Raw genomic sequence first — 18,548 nt, forward strand, 5'->3', positions numbered from 1 at the left:
GTTCTGCTATTGGGCTTGCGACAAGGGGCTGGATCTTGACACCTGTCCTCTGGATAAAGTACAGGCTTTTTTCGGAGCACCTGGCTCGTTCTGGAGTCCAGGTGGATACTTGCTGCACGTATTTGGCGGCCATCAGGGCTTAAAAGAATTCCCCTGAGCATGTGTTTTCAGCAGCCAACCCGGTGGTTAAGGCCCACCTTAAAGGGTTGCCAAGGCTTTTTCCTCCATTGCTTGAACCTCATCCTGTCTAGGACCTCAATGTGGTTCTGGCAGCTTTGCAACGCAAGCCTTTTGAGCCAATGACTTTGGTGGGCATCCGCTTGGTTGCATTAAAGTCAGATTTATTGGTGGCTCGTGCTTCTGTGTGCAGTGTTAGTGAGCTGGAGGCGTTGTCTTTGTGCAAGCTATTCACCACGTTACACAACGACAAGGTCCTCTTGCACACTCACCCAAATTTCCTGCCCAAGGTTGTCTTTCCATTTCATCTGACTCAAGAGATCTGCCTAATGGAGTTCTCCCCGAACCTGCAGTCTGAGGCAAAGAGGGCCCCGCATTCCTTGGACCTCAAGAGGCTCCTCAGGTTTTCTCTCTCTCGGACGATTTCCTTCAGGTTTTGTTTGTGACTTTTGGGGGGTCCTCCCACAGCTCTCAGCGTCTAAGGCTTCATCACCCGTTGGATGGTTCAGGCCATTTTGGAGTCGTGCATGGCCATGGGCAAACCTGTTCGTGATGGTATTCGTGCTCACGCGGTCAGAGTTAAGGCCTTTCAGAGACATGCTTCAGGGGATGTCATCATCAAGGCAGCTACTTGGGCCATGCCGTCGGTCTTCAATAAGCACTACTCACTGGACACCAGCTCCAGGCACAATGCAGAGTTTGGTCGGGCGGTTCTGAAGAACCTTTTTACTTTGTCCTAGTTATGAGGCAGGTTATCACGGCTTCATCCTATGTTTCTTGCCTGGGGGAATCACCCACAGGGATAGAGGAAAGGGGACTGGGTTTATGGGTAATTGAAGTTACTCACTTTAGTGACTAGAGTACTCATAGTCCATAGTCCCCTTTCATCCATACATCCCACCCGCCTTCCGCCACTAGTATGCGAAGGGCTAATATGTATAAGTGTAGCCAGGTATCCAAGCGTTACGATATGTTCTAAGGGGATTGAGGTGAAGTGCCGGAGGGCAGGGCCTTGGCGGGGTGATCCCATGCCTGAGGCCGCGCCCCTGCACACTATACTAAGTTTAAATGGGAAGCTCAATTTTTCCCTGCCCTCCAACGTATTCCACATCTTTGATATGTAATGTCCACAGTGGTACACTTCCGAAACTTTTTCAGCAGAGGTCGTCCTGCATCAATGACGTCGGGTCGATATCCCTCGAAGGCCTCCGTCGAGGGCGACGTCACCGGATGTTATAAATAGGACGTGCGGCACCCGTAGCCTCAGTTCAGTTTTTTTCACAAACGTGTTGCTTCGTGAAACTCAGAACGCCTTGTGTGTTCATCGTTGAGTTGTCTTTTTCTTCTACCCCTCCGACTCTGCGGTATGGCTTCAAGACCTGCCGGGACTGCAAGTCGAAAATGTCGATCACCGACCCGCATCGCATTTGTTTGTGGTGCTTGGACGAGTCGCACGACACAGACGACTGTTCGAAATGCCAGAAGCTCCAGGTAGGTAGGGGTTCTAAGCACAGTAATTCTGGAAAATCCAAGTCCAAAGGGGTGTCTACCGGCGATTCGAGGGGCAACTCTCTGCATCGGGTGGAGGCCCGGGGTTCTCAGTCCTGGAGTGGTTCCTGCCATTCTTCTTTTTCGTCGCGGCATTCACAGAAGCGCTGTCACCGGTCGCCTTCCCCATCCTCGGGGGAGGAGATAGCCGCAAGGGCACGGGTCCGGTCACGCCTTCTAACGGGGCCGGCCAGGATCTATCTCGTACAGTGGCTCGCACGCCTTTGGGCTCGGGTCCGCGATTGAAATATCGACTTGCATAGGGAACCTGCCAGGTCCCGTTCGGACAAGGCTTCGGAGAGTCGAAAGAGACGTGCTTCTAGGTCTCGGTCCTTGTCCCCAGCGAGACCACTGCAACCTACTATGTGGTTGATGTCGACTCGGTCGGCGCCGTGTCCGTCTGACTCGGATGTCGACACTTTGCCATCTTATCAGCCCACTGCGCTGTCGGCACCAGTGTCGACGTTGACACTGAAGCGTTTGACGCTCACGACTTCGAGGTTGTCGACGTTCTCGGCGTCAAAGCCTTTGGCGCTCTTGGCGACTGCAGGATTTTTGCCTGAAATTTCCCATTGGAGGACCCCGATGTGGTGGATCCTCCTAGGAAGGCTACGGCGAAGTCTGTGAGGCCAGTCTTGGACTCCAGGCCCTCTTCTGTCGCCAGGCCTGGGTTTCAACTCCCTCTGGATGACGTTTATGAAGAGGAAGAAAGGTCTGAGTTTGAGGACCCTGGTGAACTTGATGAGGCTCCATTTTTTCTGGAGATAGTCAGTTGGAGTTTTTGAGGCAGACCCTCCATGATGCTAGTGGGTTCGACACTTCTCCGAAAGTGGAATTTGGTAGGCCTGAGCCTGGGGCTCATGCAAAGTCTTCATATAGTAGGCTCATGGCTAGGGTCTCAGAGTATCTGGGCTGGTCCAGTCCTTCTGAAGACTTTGTGTAGGATGATCTACCGGATATCTTAGATCAAGGTCCGTCCTCTGACCCGATATTACCATTTCATCTCACCTTAAAGCTGCTTGGCAGTCCCCGGAATCTCTTCCGGCTGTTAATAAATCTTTGACAAAGAAGTACCGCCCTTCTGTTAGCGACCCCAGCGATTCATCTACTCGCCCCACTCCCGAGAGTTTGGTGGTTCAGACGGCTAAGGCCACCTCGAGGCAGGCGGTGTACCCTACCATCCCTCCGGATAGGGACGACAAGCGCTTTGACAGTTGGGCCCGGAAGGTATTTTCTGCTGGGAGCATGGCCTTGAAATCGGCCAACTCCACTTGTGCCTTGGCAAGGTTCTCACACACTGTGTACCTGTTTCTTTAGCGGTTGAGCATATTCCCGAGGGGGAAGAAAGGGATGGGTTCCTTGCTCTTGTGCAAGACGGCAAGGATGCCATGTGTGAATCCCTTCAGTCGGGTTTGGAAACGGCCGACAGTGTTAGCTGGTCCATGGCTGCGAGCACCGTTATACGCAGATTTGCGTGGTTGCGGAAGCCTGGTTTTGCTCCGGATCTGTAGGCTCGTCTTCTGAACATGCCCTTTGATGGCGCACATTTGTTTGGCAGCAAGGCTGACAAGATCCTTGAGAGGTTGCAGACCTCGAAAGCTGCAGCCAAATCTTTAAGCGCAGCAGTGTGTCAACCTCTGCCTTTTCGTCCTAGGGGACAGCAATGAAGGGGAGGTTTTTTTTGTTCCTACTCCCATTTGGTAGAACAAGAGGGGCAGCCAGCCAAAGGGGACAGCAAAAAAGTACCCGTGTTGGTCGGGGAAATCGTGGTGCCAATGCCGCACAGGCAGCTGCCTCTTTGCCTTCAGGCACTGCCGCAGCCGCTTCCAAACAGTCATGAGGCCATGTCCCATGGTTTGCCGGTTGGGGGCAGACTGTGTCAGCATCTCGAAGAATGGTGAGCCATTACTTCAGACGCGTGGGTTCTGGATACCATAGCCCATGGCTACTGCCTTCCCTTCCTTCAGCGGCCTCACGACAATCCACTGGGGAAACTCGCTTGGAAGCTTCCGGATCCACTCCTTGCACAGGAAATCCTAACCCTGCTGGAGAAAGGTGCTATAGAACTGGTGCTTGTAGTGGAGAGGAACAAGGAATGTTATTCCCCTTATTTTTTGATCCCAAAGAAAGACTTGGTATTAAGGCCCATCATGGCGTTGGTTGAACAAACTTCTCAGGAAGGACAAGTTCAAGATGGTTACTCTTTCTCAAGTCCTCCAGGCCCTTCAACTTCAGGATTGGTTGGTGTGTCTGGACCTACAACATGCCTACTTTCATGTGCCGATTCATCCCAAGCACAGAAAGTACCTGAGGTTTGCGGCTGGTGACTCGCACTTTCAGTTTCGGATCCTGCCATTTGGATTGACCTCCACCCGAGGGTCTTCACCAAGCTAATGGTGGTCGTGGCAGCGTACCTCAGGCGAGGGGGGGATTAAAGTCTACCCCTACCTGGACATCTCCTGAGCAAGCGTTGGATCACCTCTGTCTCACCTGCCGCACCCTCCACAGGCTGGCCTTCTCCCTGAATTTCAAGAAGTCTCATCTGACACCTTCCCAACAGCTCCAGTACATAAGGGCTGTGTTAAACACATCCTTGGGGAAGTGCTTGCCTCCCAAGGTGAGGGCTCATCACCTTGTGCAGATGGTGGACAAGTTTCAACGGGACCAGTGACCAGAGTCTCCCGGCTTTCGAATTCTTAAGGTTGCTTGGCCTCATGACATCCTGCCTTTCTCTGGTGCCAGAGGCCAGGCTGCGGATGGGATGGGATCCGTGCAATGGGTTCTCAAGATGCAGTGGTCACAGTTCTCAGGCATGATGTCTGATTCCGTTCAGATTCCACTCTCGGTCTCCCAGAATCTTCTGTGGTGGGCCAACAAAGGGAACCTGATGAGGGGGGGAACCGTTTTGGCACCCATGATGGTAGTGACAGATGCTTCCCTCACAGGATGGGGCGCTCCTGCCAATGATTTGAGAAGCCAGCGGTCGTTGGTCTCTGCAGAGTCCAAACTCCACATCAATCTGTTAGAGCTGAGGTCCATCAGGCGAGCCCTGAAGGCTTTTCTGCCTTCTGTACGGGGGAACAGTGTCCTGATAATGACGGACAACACAGTGGCCATGCATTACCTCAACAAAAAAGGGGGGTAGGGTCACTCCCGTTGTGCAGAGAGGCAATGCAGCTCTGGTTCTGGGCCATCCAGCAGGGAATTTTGATCTCGGCAGTTCATCTGGCCGGAGACGGAAATGCGGCGGCGACGCTCTGAGCAGGCAGAGAACGAACTCTCACGAGTGGGAGGTGGCTCAGGAAGTCCTTCAGGAGATCTTCACCCTTTGGGGAACCCCGCAAGTGGATCTCTTTGCCACCAGTGTCAACCGGAAGTGCGAGAGATTCTGCTCAAGGGAATTTCCTCCAAGAGGAGCCTTAGGAGACGCGTTTGTGGTGGATTGGTCATTCTCACTGCTGTACGCGTTTCTTCTCAGTCCCCTTCATTCCTACTGTGTTGCGGAGGGTACGGAGGTTCGGTTCCCACATGACCCTTCTTGCTCCGGATTGGGCCAGGAAAGCGTGGTACCCGGACCTTCTAGAAATTTCCATCTGCCCTGCACGCCATCTTCCCTACTGAGAGCATCTGCTCTCACGGGGGGGTATAGGGGGGTGAGTCAGGTTCTCCATTCAGAGGTCAAGACTCTCAACCTTCACACTTGGTATCTGAAAGGTTGAGGTATAAGGATTGGGACCTCCCGGATGACGTGATGGAGGTGTTGCTTTCGGCCAGGCGGCCTGCAACAAAATACCTATACTGTTGCCAATGGCGTAAGTTCTGCGACTGGTGCAGAGGTCACAGTGTGGATCCTTTTGAGTGCTCCATTCCTATGGTTTTGTCTTTCTTACTTTCTTTGGCCTACAGGGGCCTTCAAGTGGGTACCATTAAGGGTTACCTGGCGGCACTGTCTATCTTTAAGCGCTCGTCTGAAGAATGTTCTTACTTTGATTCCTTTTGATTTCTCAGTTTCTTAAAGAACTGACTAATGTATTCCCGCCGTCCCCTTTCCAGGTACCGGTTTGGGATTTGAATTTGGTTTTGAAATTTGTCATGGGTGCTCCGTTTGAACCTTTGCACTCTTGTCCTTTGAGATTACTGTCCTTCTAGAATGTGTTCTTGGTTGCGGTTACTTTCACTCGCAGAGTGTGTGAATTGCAGGCGCTTTCATCTAAGACTCCCTTTACTGTGTTTCATCAGGACAGGGTTGTATTGTACTGCGGGTATGTCCCTCTTTTCTACCTAAGATCGTATCTGAATATCATTTGAGCCAAAAGGTGGTTCTTCCTTCTTTCTACCCTCCTCCTCATCAAGGTAAGGAAGAGGAGCGACTCAATCGGTTGGATCCTAGGAGAGCTCTAAGCTTTTACATTTCTAGGATGTCCAGGGTCCGAGTGGACGATCAACTCTTTATAGGATATGCTGGACACTGATTGGTACAGGCTGTTACCAAACGGACCTTGTCCAGGTGAATTATCCTCACCACTACGGAGTGTTACCGATTGGCGAGTAAGGACCCTCCTGAAGGGTTGCTAGCTCATTCCACTAGGGGCGTGGCTATTTCCACCACCCTCCATCAGGGGGTTCCTATTAGGAATATTTGTGATGCAGCCAGTTAGGCTTCAGTCCACACCTTTGTTAAACATTACTCCCTCGATACAATCCATGGTCAGGATATGGCCTTTGGAAAGGCGGTTCTTTATTCCGCAATCTGATTGGGTACTCGAAGTTCTTTTCCCTCCTCCATTTACTGGTACTGCTTCGGGAGTCTGTCAAAGATGTGGAATACGTTGGAGGACACAATACATTCGAAGTACAAGTTACTTACCAACTGTTAACGTTCTTTCGACTGGATGTTCCTCCAACGTATTCCACATCGCCCTCCCAGCCTGCCCCTCTGGAGAAATTCCTATGCAATTGCAGCTTACGTTTCCACAAGGCTATGTGCAGTCAAGCAGGCATGAGACTGTTGCCACACGTTCTGAGGGAAAAAACTTAAACTGACGCTACGGGCGCTGTGCATCCTATTTATAACATCCCGTGACGTCGCCCTCGATGGAGACCTTTGAGGAACATCGACCCAACGTCATCGACGCAGGACACCCTCTGCTGAAAAGGTTTCCGAAGTGCACACCTGTGGACATTACATGTCAAAGATGTGGAATACGTTAGAGGAACATCCAGTCGAAAGAATGTTACCAGTTGGTAAGTAACTTGTTCTTTCGAACAACATCTCCAACCTACATCATGTTGAGTCCCCACAAGTTCACTACATGGGATTATCTCATCCCCTTACAATCTCTTTCTCCATTGTCAGACCCCCTTCTCTCAAGCGCATCGCTCCTCGCCACCTCACTTGAGGCAGTATGAAGTTACAAAGTTGCATTGCACATCATAACTTTGTGTTCACACTGTTGCATATTATGTTGCTACATGATGCAATCTAAAATGTATCCAAAACCTAAACACAAAATATTAATTATATTGCTTCCTGTAACCATTCCGAACATATGTTGATTGCAACCTTTCATTTAAACAAGTCACACCATAGACTAATAACTTCTGTATAGTAAACCTCTTGCCGTGTTGGGTGCATATCAACAACGATGAGGCAGAGGAGAGGGGCTTCACCAGGCTGGTTATTGGATGGGATGCTGTGTCACTTCAGGAGTAGTCTACGGATCTTCAGCAGGCTTGTCTTCAAGGGATTTTTTTGCTCAAATGATGATCTGAAGAAATGGCTGCAGTGGGCGTCCTCTTAAGCAAAATCCAAGCTTCAAGCTTCAAGCAAGTCCACCAACGGTAAGGATCTGCACCATTGAAACGGCCAGCAGTTGTCCTTTCCGGGCCAACCACTGGTTTCATATTTTCCCCACACTTACATTTTCTGGCACCACAGATGTGGAGTGGGACTAGATAGTCCCACACCCGTCCTGGGCAACACACAGACACAGGCACCACTAGCATGCAAAAGCAGGAGCTTTCCTGGGCAAGTGCATGACCTTATAAGGAATTTCTTGACTTGACAAGTCGGAAGGAAAAACAACAAAACGGCCAAAGAAGCAAGCAAAACTCTTGGTAAAAATGTATCTGCTGCCAACAGCTTGTGTTTAGGCACATATGATTGCAACCAAAAATCCCAAGTGTAAAAAACTATGGTGATAAAAAGTATCCTTGTTGCACTTCACTATAAGGGGCTCTGTGTAATGTTAAAACGTACACAAAGTAAAAAGGGAAACAGTTTCCCTCTACGGATAGTCTGAAGGTCTGATCAGTTTACCCATACCAATGAGCAAAGGGGAAGTGAAGCTGAAGGCTTTACTTCCCTTTGGCATTTCAGAACCGGTTTAAAAACATAGCAGGAAGTTTGTGGGTCCATAGGATCTATGGAGGGAAAGTTACAAAAAGAGAAATCCAGGAGATAGGTGGCAAGAGGATAGTCGGGATGAGAGGTGGTGGAGAGAGGAGGAAAGCCGGAGGATGCTATGATACCTCTAATCCTTATGTATTGAAGGAGAAGTCAAAGATTAAGTTGCTGGTAATGAGAAGTGAGGTTGTGGTTTATTTGGCCTGAAAGGTAGTGGAGAATTTTCTGAGGGGAGACGCAAAATGAGGTTTACATACATCCTGTACTTTGCTGCATTCAAGGCAGCAGAAAGGGAGTCCTAGACAGGGTGTGCAGGACTTAGATCATCGGTACACTGTTCATGGAGACACACAGTCATCTTGATTTGGCTATTCTCAGTGGCGATCGACGGTTAGGGCAGTTAGTGGTAGTACCCATTTTTGGGATGTGGTACTGTTCACAAATTCATGGGTGTGTATCACAAAAGGAATCCCCAGTTTTATTGCAGGGAAATGTGGAGAATGACCTCTCTGGCGAGTCCCAGTTAATACCATCAGGAGTTTAGCTACCATGTCCATATTTGCTCCTTCCATGCAACATGCTCTGAAATGGTCCGGCACATTTAAAGATAACATTGTTTTTTTCAGCGCGCAATCTTATATTTATGCCACGTATGTTAGCATTATTTTTTTAAAGCATCTAATGATTAAAGTGAATTAACTATCTGAACATTCACTGTTGATATCTCTGTCATAGTTTGGGAAGAAATGCAATTATTTGTCGAAGGATTTTGCAATCGTAAAATCCCCTATACATAATTGTGTCCTTTCAAACATTATATTCAGATGCTTCTTTTTATCTTTTACCAGCATCCTCATGTGTACAGTCCGGTTATACAAGGGAACGCTAGAATGATGGCACCACCAACACATGCGCAGCCTGGTTTAGTTTCATCTTCTGGGACTCAGTATGGTACTCATGAGCAGACACATGCCATGTATGGTAGGAGAATTTTTTACCTAATGTGAAATGTAAAATGGCAATTTCTTCTGGGGCATTTGTTTGCTTAATATTACTTGCTATTTTTATAGTTTGTCCATACATTTTCATGAAGTTGCACACCTGATGAGATTGAGCTTCATGATGACGCTATTATTCAGTTATTTTGCACAGTGTCTGAGATCATTTCTGTATTGTATGACAAGTGTAATTTGAGAAAATATTTTTAGGCTTGCCAAAATTGTAGTCAATAGAAAGCTAACTACATAGTGTAACATCTTTCAAAATAAAAATAACCTGAATGAAAACACTTTTGAATTTTATATTCAGTTTTATTGTATTTTTTCATGTAAGACAGTGCAGTTTTGGATTAATGCCATGCAAGTATGACTCTACAAGACTAATCATTATGCACAACAGGATAAACCACAAAATAATATAACAGTCAACTTACAAAATTAATAAACTGTTCGATTCATAGACTGCAGACCGCAAAATACTGCGTCTAATTTCTCTACAAATTGCAGACCATGGGGACTTTGTTTTTACCATGTTTACCTTTACTAATCACTGAGTTTGTAGCCTTTTTTAAATTGTCGTTTTGCTGCCTCATTCCCTCGTGATATTTTCAGTCTTTAGTGGTAAGAGTTTGGGGCTACTCTCATGGAATACAGGGTGTCATACCCACCTGTTTTTGAATCCCAAACTGGTTGCCGATTTGCGTAAATATGACATCAAATGCCTACAGTAGACATGGATCCTTGAGCGCCCGACTTGGGACTGATATACATCATGTCATTAGCTTGCTAAAAAGTGTAAGCTGGGCCATCCGTGTTGTTTTAATATCACTGGACAAAGGGACATCTGTCAGGTGCCCCTAGCCACTGAGTTTACTATTAAGGTGAATGGGGTCAGTTCCTAATAATTAACATGTACTGGCACTTTGGCATTGGTGCCGCTGAGGTGATTTTGACTAAGATAAATAACTACTGTGTTAAATGACTATGTATGAATCAAGAGGGTCACATGCTAATTCCACTTATATACATTTGGAAGATGAGAAGGCTGGTTCTTGTAGTACGTTTGGTTCTACTACACATGTTAAGAAATTGGTATGGTAAACTGGAAAAATGGGCTAAACGACTTAAGCCTGGTTATGCTAAATGGAGCAATGAATGGGGATCAAATGGGGAAACCTACCTGGCATGAGGCCAGGATTATTCTATACTAGATTATATCTTGGTAGACACATTTCTCTTAGAAAAATGCTGTAAATTGATGATTGAGGAAAACACTTGGAGTGGCCATAGCATGCTCAATTGTTTATTTGACCTTAATATTTGTTTGCAGTCGGTCCTATGTGACTTAGATATAACTCCAAATGCATTACTGAATCGAGTTGGATGGAACAAGTCCAATATTACTTAAGTGAACGGCCTCTTAGTAACTTTCGTGGAGGATACCCGTAGTGGCTGGAAACTCCGGATATTTACAGTAGATTGCTTTAATGAGTTTTGTAGTGAATCTAGAAGTACAGTACTGGAAAACAATTGAAGCGGAAAGAGGAATAAGAATGCAAACATTTGTAAAACTCATAAGTACAACCCAAAAGTGGTCGAAAGAAGAAGGGCAATGAGAGGAGAGTAAAATGTTTAAATATTACAGCAGAAGAGATTTGTTTAGTAAAAAGGTTGAACAGCTTTATAAGAACTGGATGAATGTTCAGAAAGTGATTCTTTTACAGGCGGACACAGAAGCAATGCTTTTGTGTTTTAAAACCCATAACTCCCACTTTCCGAGCATAACATTAACACCTTTAATGTGGGAGATAGGGGATATATAGACCATAATTCTACAAGTCAGCAACTCCCGGGCTCTGGGACAGAACCAGTTCTCACAGATAATTTAAAGGTGTTCCCAGAAGTAGGTCAGGGATTCTGAAGTTACTATTTGATGATTTGATTGAGTGTGTGCACTTCCCATTATCTTGACAAACGTCCTATATTAAACCTATTTTTAAGCGAGGTAGGAGGTTAGATGTCGAGAATTATCACCAAATCCCAATTATGAATGCCTACAGCAAGGTTTTTGCATCTATCTTGCTGCGACATCCAGAGAATTGTGTGATCACAGCTCGGCGGATTCCAAAAGCCCAAACCGTGTTTAGGAAGGGCCATGGGACCAGCATGAACGCCTTCATAATGAAATGTCTATACAAAATGGTCCAGGGGAAACAATATAATATGATTCACCTGGCTGCGGTTGATTTATCTTCTGCTTTCGACCTGGTGGATCGAAATCAGGAAGGGGCTCTAACAGAAAAGATTCCCACCCAGAATGGACTTAAGCAGAGGTGCATATGGCCCCCTGCCTTTTAAATTTGTATGTCTCAGACATAGCGGAGTGCCTTGAATTAGCAACTTTTGCATCTCCTAGGATCGGCACCCTGAGTATAAAATTACTAGCACATGCAGATGATTTTATATTAGTAGATTGTGATAGCATGGGGTTACAGAAACATTTAACTGCTTTTAAGAATTATCCTACAGAGAATCACCTTAAAATGAATTCAGAGTAGCTATCTCACACACCAAAAGATTGATTAGTAAAAATTGGTTTTAAATAAAGTTGTACTGGAGAAAGTGAAACATTTGGTCTACTTGGGATGTTTAATCTCCAGTAAGCCTGACATAGCTTATACTATGGACTTTTTTAAGCATACATTAATTGTACTTATGAAATACATACAAAATAAATACTGTAACTTCGAAGGGATTGTGTCCTCCGACGTATTCCTTATCTTTGATAATACGTTTCCAGCTTGCTGGCCTCGGAATTTTTTTCTGTAGAGGGCGCTGCGCGCCGATGTCCGCCGATTCGATGTCCCTCGACGGCCACCGTATCGGCGCCGACGTCATCATGCCCATAAATAGCCACGCGCTGCGTCTGTTGCTCACTTCCGTTTTTCCGCGCTTCGTGGGGCCTCGGAACGTCGTTGCTGAGTTCAGTTAGGAAACTCTAGATCTACTCAAATAATACCTACTCGTTCTCAATGGCATCTTCATCGGAACCGACAACGCCACGATCCGGCTTAAAGAAATGTCGAGACTGCGGTCAAAAAATTTCGATAATGGATCCACACAGGATCTGCTTGTGGTGCTTGGGATCCGAGCACCATTGTTCGGAGTGTGAGGACTGCATGTCCATGACGGCGAAAGCATTGAAGGAGCACACGGGGAAGCTCAAGAGAGGTAAGTCAGTCAAAACCTCCTCGAAGGTTTCTTCGGCTGAGTCGAGGCATTAGTCTTCTCGCCGTCAAACATTCCCATTCTAGATCTCGAAGTAGCTCCCATCATTCGTCGAGATCAAGACACTCAAAAAAGAGACCTCCAAGATCCCCTTCCTCGTCTTCTGTGTCCCCAGAAAGAGTCTCCTGTCCCACAAAAAACAGCTCTCAAGCTGAGTGGGAGGAATTCAGAAAGAAAATGTTAAGCGTCTTCGAGAACGAGGCCTCAACCCCCTCGAAGACAGCTGAGGGTGATACCCCGGGTGAAAAACCCAAAAAATCAAAACGGCGCGAGTCGCAGCACCTGGCGAAACATTCCACCCGAGAGCGCCACAAGCCATCGGGTAAGAAGGCACCATCTTCGACGCCATCGTCGAAGATTGCTTCGACGCATGGATCGGCGCCATCAACGCCGTTGTCGAAGGGTTCCTCGACGCATCGGTCGATCGACTTGACGCCATCGTCGACGCCGACATTGACGCCGATGAAAGAAAAGACCAAGGCTCCACAGCCAACGATGATTCCAAGGGCCTCCGGCACAACGCCGAGGAGACCGTCGTCGATGTCTTTGAGTAGGATCCCGATTCTCTCGAGTTCTTCGAGACCCCTTCCTTTTTTTTCGGCGCCTTCGAAGCCTGTCACATCGGCATCGACGTTTTCTCGCCCAATAGTGACGAGTTTGGCTCCTTCTGCCTTAGAGATGGGTTTTACACCATTTAAGAGGTCAGAGTACCCTGGACTATCTTCAATTTATGAAGAGAGGGAAGATTCTGACCAGGAAACATTTGGGTTACAGAGGACCACACTGCCTATTTCAGAGGATTTCACCTCTGAGGAAAGAAGGCTGAAGGACCTACAGGAGTCACTACATGAGGCAAGTGGGTTCGACACTTCCCCAGAAGTGGAATTTGTTAAACCAGACCCAGGGGAACATGCCGAAACACCCTATAAAACCCTTATGGCAAGAATTATTGAATTTATGGGTTGGTCTGCGCCTTCACCTGTTTTTCAACAGGATGACCTAACAGACATATTAGACAAAGGTCCACAGGAGGACCCTGTGGTCCACTTCCATGCAGCCTTACAAAGGAAAATTACATCTAATTGGGAAACTCCTGAAGTTATCCCTGCGGTCAATAAAAGATTGTCAGCCAAGTATATGGTAGCGGCTGCTGACCCTGAATACTTATCAAAACACCCGACTCCAGAGAGCCTGGTGGTTCAAGCGGCAACTTCATCTAGCAGTAGGACCGCTTAACCTACTGTCCCACAGGATAGAGATGACAAGAGGTACGATTCTATGGCGAAGAAAGTCTTCTTTGCTTGTAGTATGGCGTTGAAGTCCATAAACGCCACCTGTACGCTCGCCAGGTTCAGTCACACACTATGGGAGTGTGCTTCATCAGCGACTGACTGCATACCCGAAGGAGAGGAAAAGGAAGCCTTCCTTAACATTATTAAAGATGGCAAAGATGCCATGTGCGAATCACTTCAAACTGGCATCGATTCCGCTGACAGTATCAGCAGGGCCATGGCGGCAAGTAAAACAATCCGCAGGCATGCGTGGTTGCGAAAGTCTGGCTTTGCTCCAGATGTACAGGTCAGACTTTTGAATATGCCCTTTGACAGCTCTTCACTATTCGGGAAAAAGGCTGATGACAGTCTGGAAAAGTTGCAGACTTCTAAAGCAGCAGCAAAATCTTTAGCAGCTGCTATCGGCCAAACTCCTTTTCGCCCCTCAGGAACCTCTGTCAGGAAAATCCTTTCGCTATTATTCCGCATTCGGGAAAGGCAGAGGACAGTCGGCTCAAAGAGGCCAAAGGAGATCCACCCAAGGTGGACGGGTCAAAAGTACTAAGGCAGCAGCAGGTGCCTCTTTACCCTCGGCATCTGCATCAGCCGCCCCCAAACCACTCTGAGGCCTTACCACACAATACACCTGTAGGGGGCAGGTTAACTCGCCATCTGACGGAATGGCAGGCTACAACGTCAGATGCTTGGGCATTGGAGACAGTTGCCCAGGGTTACTGCCTACCCTTTCTACACATCCCTCAGTCATCCACCGGGAAACAGCTCTCTAAAAGTTCCAGATCCGTTCCTCTTGCAGGAAATGATAGACCTGCTAGAGAAAGGTGCCATAGAACCGGTACCTGTAGCGGACAGGGACAAGGGCTGGTACTCACCCTACTTTCTCATACCAAAGAAGGACAGAGGACTGAGACCCATCCTGGATTTACGAGAATTGAACAAGTTCCTCAGGAAGGACAAGTTCAAGATGGTAACTCTCTCTCAGATCCTTCAGGCCCTCCAGCTCCAGGACTGGCTGGTATCTCTGGACCTTCAGGATGCTTATTTCCATGTGCCAATCCATCTCAAACACAGGAAATACCTGAGGTTCGCAATTGGCGACTCTCATTATCAATTTCGAGTTCTGCCATTTGGGCTGACCTCCGCCCGAGGGTCTTCACCAAGCTGATGTCGGTAGTGGCGGCGAGTCTAAGGAGGGAAGGGATCCACGTCTACCCCTCCCTGGACGATTGGCTGATCAGGGCTGTATCTTCAAAACAGGCCCAGCTAGATTATGTCTGCCACTTCCTTCACAAACTGGGCTTCTCCCTCAATTTAAAGAAGTCACAGATGATACCATCACAGAGACTCCAGTTCATTGGAGCGGTCCTGGACACTTCCCTGGGAAAAGCCTCGCCACCAGAGGTGAGGGCTCAAGATATCCTACAGATGGTCACCAAGTTTCAAAATTCCCAACGTCTCCCAGCCTTCAACTTTTTCAGGTTGCTAGGCCTCATGGCATCCTGCATCTTCCTTGTGCCAGAGGCTCGCCTGAGAATGAGATCTCTTCAGTGGGCACTGAGAAGTCAGTGGTCACAATTCTCAGGGAGAATGACAGATCTCCTCAGGATTCCGAACAAGGTAGCCCGCGACCTTCAATGGTGGGCCTATCCAGAGAACATCTTGAAAGGAGAACTGTTTTGGCAACCATGGCCGGAGATAACAGTAGTCACAGACGCCTCACTCACTGGGTGGGGAGCCCATGCCAACGATTTGACCATCAGCGGTCGTTGGTCTCCATCGGAGTCCAGACTACACATCAACCTATTGGAGCTGAGAGCGATCAGACTAGCGCTTAAAGCTTTCCTGCCATCAGTGCAGGGGAGAAATGTCCTGATAATGACGGACAACACGGTGGCCATGCACTACCTCAACAAAAGAGGAGGCGTAGGATCACTGCCACTGTGCAGAGAGGTGATGCAGCTCTGGTTTTGGGCAATCCAAGAAGGAATCTCTCTATCGGCAGTCCACCTAGCCGGAGAAAAGAACTTGACAGCGGACGCTCTGAGCAGGCAGAGCACAGTCTCCCACGAGTGGGAGCTACCTCAGGAAGTCTTTCAAGAGATCTTCGCCCTTTGGGGAACCCCTCAGGTGGATCTGTTCGCCACAAGCACCAACAGGAAGTGCGATCTGTTCTGTTCAAGGGAATTTCCCCCGAGAGGAGCTCTAGGAGACGCGTTCGTAGTGGACTGTGAGTTTCCACTCCTTTACGCCTTCCCACCAGTCCCTGTTATTCCTCAAATGATCAGGAGGTTGAGAAGATTCCGGAAAACCATGATCCTAATTGCCCCGGATTGGACCAGGAGAACGTGGTACCCAGACCTTCTAGATATGTCCATCTGTCCTCCAATCCGTCTTCCACTCAAAGAGAATCTTCTCTCGCAGAAGGGAGGTCAGGTTCTCCATCCAGACACCAGAACCCTCAACCTTCACGCTTGGCTTTTGAAAGGGTGAGGTACAAGGATTGGGATCTCCCTGATGACGTCCTGGAGGTGTTGCTTTCGGCCAGAAGGCCAGCAACAAAGTCTTTATACCGCTGCCGTTGGAACAAATTTTGCAGCTGGTGTAGGGAAGAGAATATCGACCGTTTTTCATGTGGTACACCAATGGTGTTATCGTTTCTACTCTACTTGGCAAACTCAGGCCTTCAAGTTGGCACTGTAAAAGGCTATCTGGCAGCGCTTTCTATCTTCAAGCGCACTGCGGAGGAACCATTGTATTTCAAACTTCCTCTAGTGGTACAATTTCTCAAGGGATTAACTAATGTTTATCCTCCAAAACCATTCCAGGTTCCCTTATGGGACTTAAATTTAGTCTTAAACTTCCTAATGGGCACTCCATTCAAACCACTTCACTCTTGTGCGCTGAGATTTCTCACGCTTAAAACTGTCCTATTGGTAGCACTAACATCTGCTAGGAGGGTGAGCAAGCTACAAGCTCTCTCCTGTAAACCCCCACATACAATCTTCCACAAGGACAAAGTTGCCCTACAGGTGAAGCCTAATTTCCTCCCAAAGGTGGTTTCTGAATTTCATATTACTCAGAAAATTACCTTACCTTACCTTCGTTATACCCTCCTCCCCATCCGGGGAAAGAGGAGGAAAGGCTACATAGGCTGGACCCAAGGCGAGCTCTCAGCTTTTACATCAGCAGAATGGCTAGGGATCAGGCAAGCAGACCAACTGTTTGTAGGATACTCAGGTCACAAGTTGGGACTACCCATAACAAAACAAACCATCTCCAGGTGGATTATTTTGGCCATTCTGGAATGTTACAAACTGGCAGGGAAAGAGCCACCCCAAAATCTCACGTCTCATTCAACCAGGGTTATCGCAGCCTCTTCGGTTCTCCAAAGAGGGGGGTACCGGTCCGAGACATATGTGCGGCTGCCACATAGTCGTCCGCACATACATTCAAAACATTTTACAATCTGGATTCCTCCACTACTCAAGAGACCAGATTTGGCAAGGCCGTATTACATTCGGTCCATCCCTAATGGGATACATAACATTCTCACTCCCACCTCCAATTACATGCCACTGCTATGGGAGTCTATCAAAGATAAGGAATATGTCGGAGGACACAATCCCTCCGAAGAACAAGTTACTTCTTACCTTGTAACGTTCTTCGACGGGATGTTCCTCCGATGCATTCCTTATCGCCCCTCCCATCCATCCCCGCAGTTATACTTCCCTTGTGGTTGCAGCTTACGCTCCTTCAAGGTCAATAACCAATTCAGGCATGACTTTTCTTATGCTACAAAACGGAACTGAGCAACGGACGCAGCGCGTGGCTATTTATGGGCATGATGACGTAGGCACCGATACGGTGGCCGTCGAGGGACATCGACTCCGCGGATGTCGACGCGCAGCGACCTCTACAGAAAAAATTTCTGAGGCCAGCAAGCTGGAAACGTATTATCAAAGATAAGGAATACATCGGAGGAACATCCCGTCGAAAGAACGTTACAAGGTAAGAAGTCACTTGTTCTTCTCGTTGTTGCCATTTAATTAGGTTTTACGTGAGAAAATGAGTTTCTAAATTAATGTATGGTGTGGAATTGCAGCATCATTGGGCACTTGATTACATGAACACTCTAGAGGAGCTAGCATGGCAGAGAGCTTTGGGAATCCTTAATGTGGTCCTCACCGCTGCCATTAGGTTTCAGTTGGAGATTAATTAATTAAAGATCAGCTGAGATTACTGTCATATCGTAAAATATCTGTGTTGCTCCGAATAGTATGTATAATGACATCACCACTTTAACGGCCAAGAAGACAGTGAAAGTGTTAAGAGATTTTCGTATGAAATCTAACAGAATACTAGACAGTTGTAATCTGACCAAAGCAGACTTAATTAGGGAACCATCAAAGGTTAAACATGTTTTATACCTGCCTGATTGGTGTACACCAATAACAGCACTACATGGCTATGCAAGCTTGAGACACCTTGTGGGTGAGCACAAGAGATTGGGTGAATTAGCATCATAGCTGAAACGAAGTCCTACGGTTAGGTGGGAATTTGAGGTTCAGATGGAACCTGCACCCCACGGGTAAAGTATCTCTTAGACAGAAAGAGTTAACCAAGGAAGAGGCCAAATGTAGGTTTTGCAAAGATGGGAACACACTGGAGACCTTGGAACATTTCCTTGTCTAGTGTTCATTATTCATTGCTTGGAGGTCAGTACATTTTAGCACATGGTTTGTTAATGGGGCTCCAATGGATAGGAATGAATTTTGGCCAAAGTATTTGAGTGGTCAACTACCCTCTGTGGTTGAAGCAGTAGGATCTGTGTTTGGAACAGCT

At 47.5% G+C, this 18,548-nt stretch overlaps 1 protein-coding gene across 10 annotated transcripts in view; it reads left to right on the plus strand.

Annotated features, from left to right (window-relative positions):
• Positions 1-18,548, plus strand: part of ATXN2 (ataxin 2) — a 2,542,428-nt gene that overhangs the window by 1,968,948 nt on the left and 554,932 nt on the right. For all 10 annotated transcript variants that reach the window (XM_069619525.1, XM_069619517.1, XM_069619521.1 and 7 more), the window contains one exon: positions 8,980-9,112. In XM_069619525.1, coding sequence (XP_069475626.1) covers positions 8,980-9,112 — 133 coding nt within the window. The remainder of the gene's footprint in view (positions 1-8,979; positions 9,113-18,548) is intronic.

This window comes from Ambystoma mexicanum, chromosome 10, assembly GCF_040938575.1.
Source record: "Ambystoma mexicanum isolate Mex_15411 chromosome 10, UKY_AmexF1_1, whole genome shotgun sequence".
In the NCBI taxonomy this organism is placed as follows: domain Eukaryota; kingdom Metazoa; phylum Chordata; class Amphibia; order Caudata; family Ambystomatidae; genus Ambystoma; species Ambystoma mexicanum.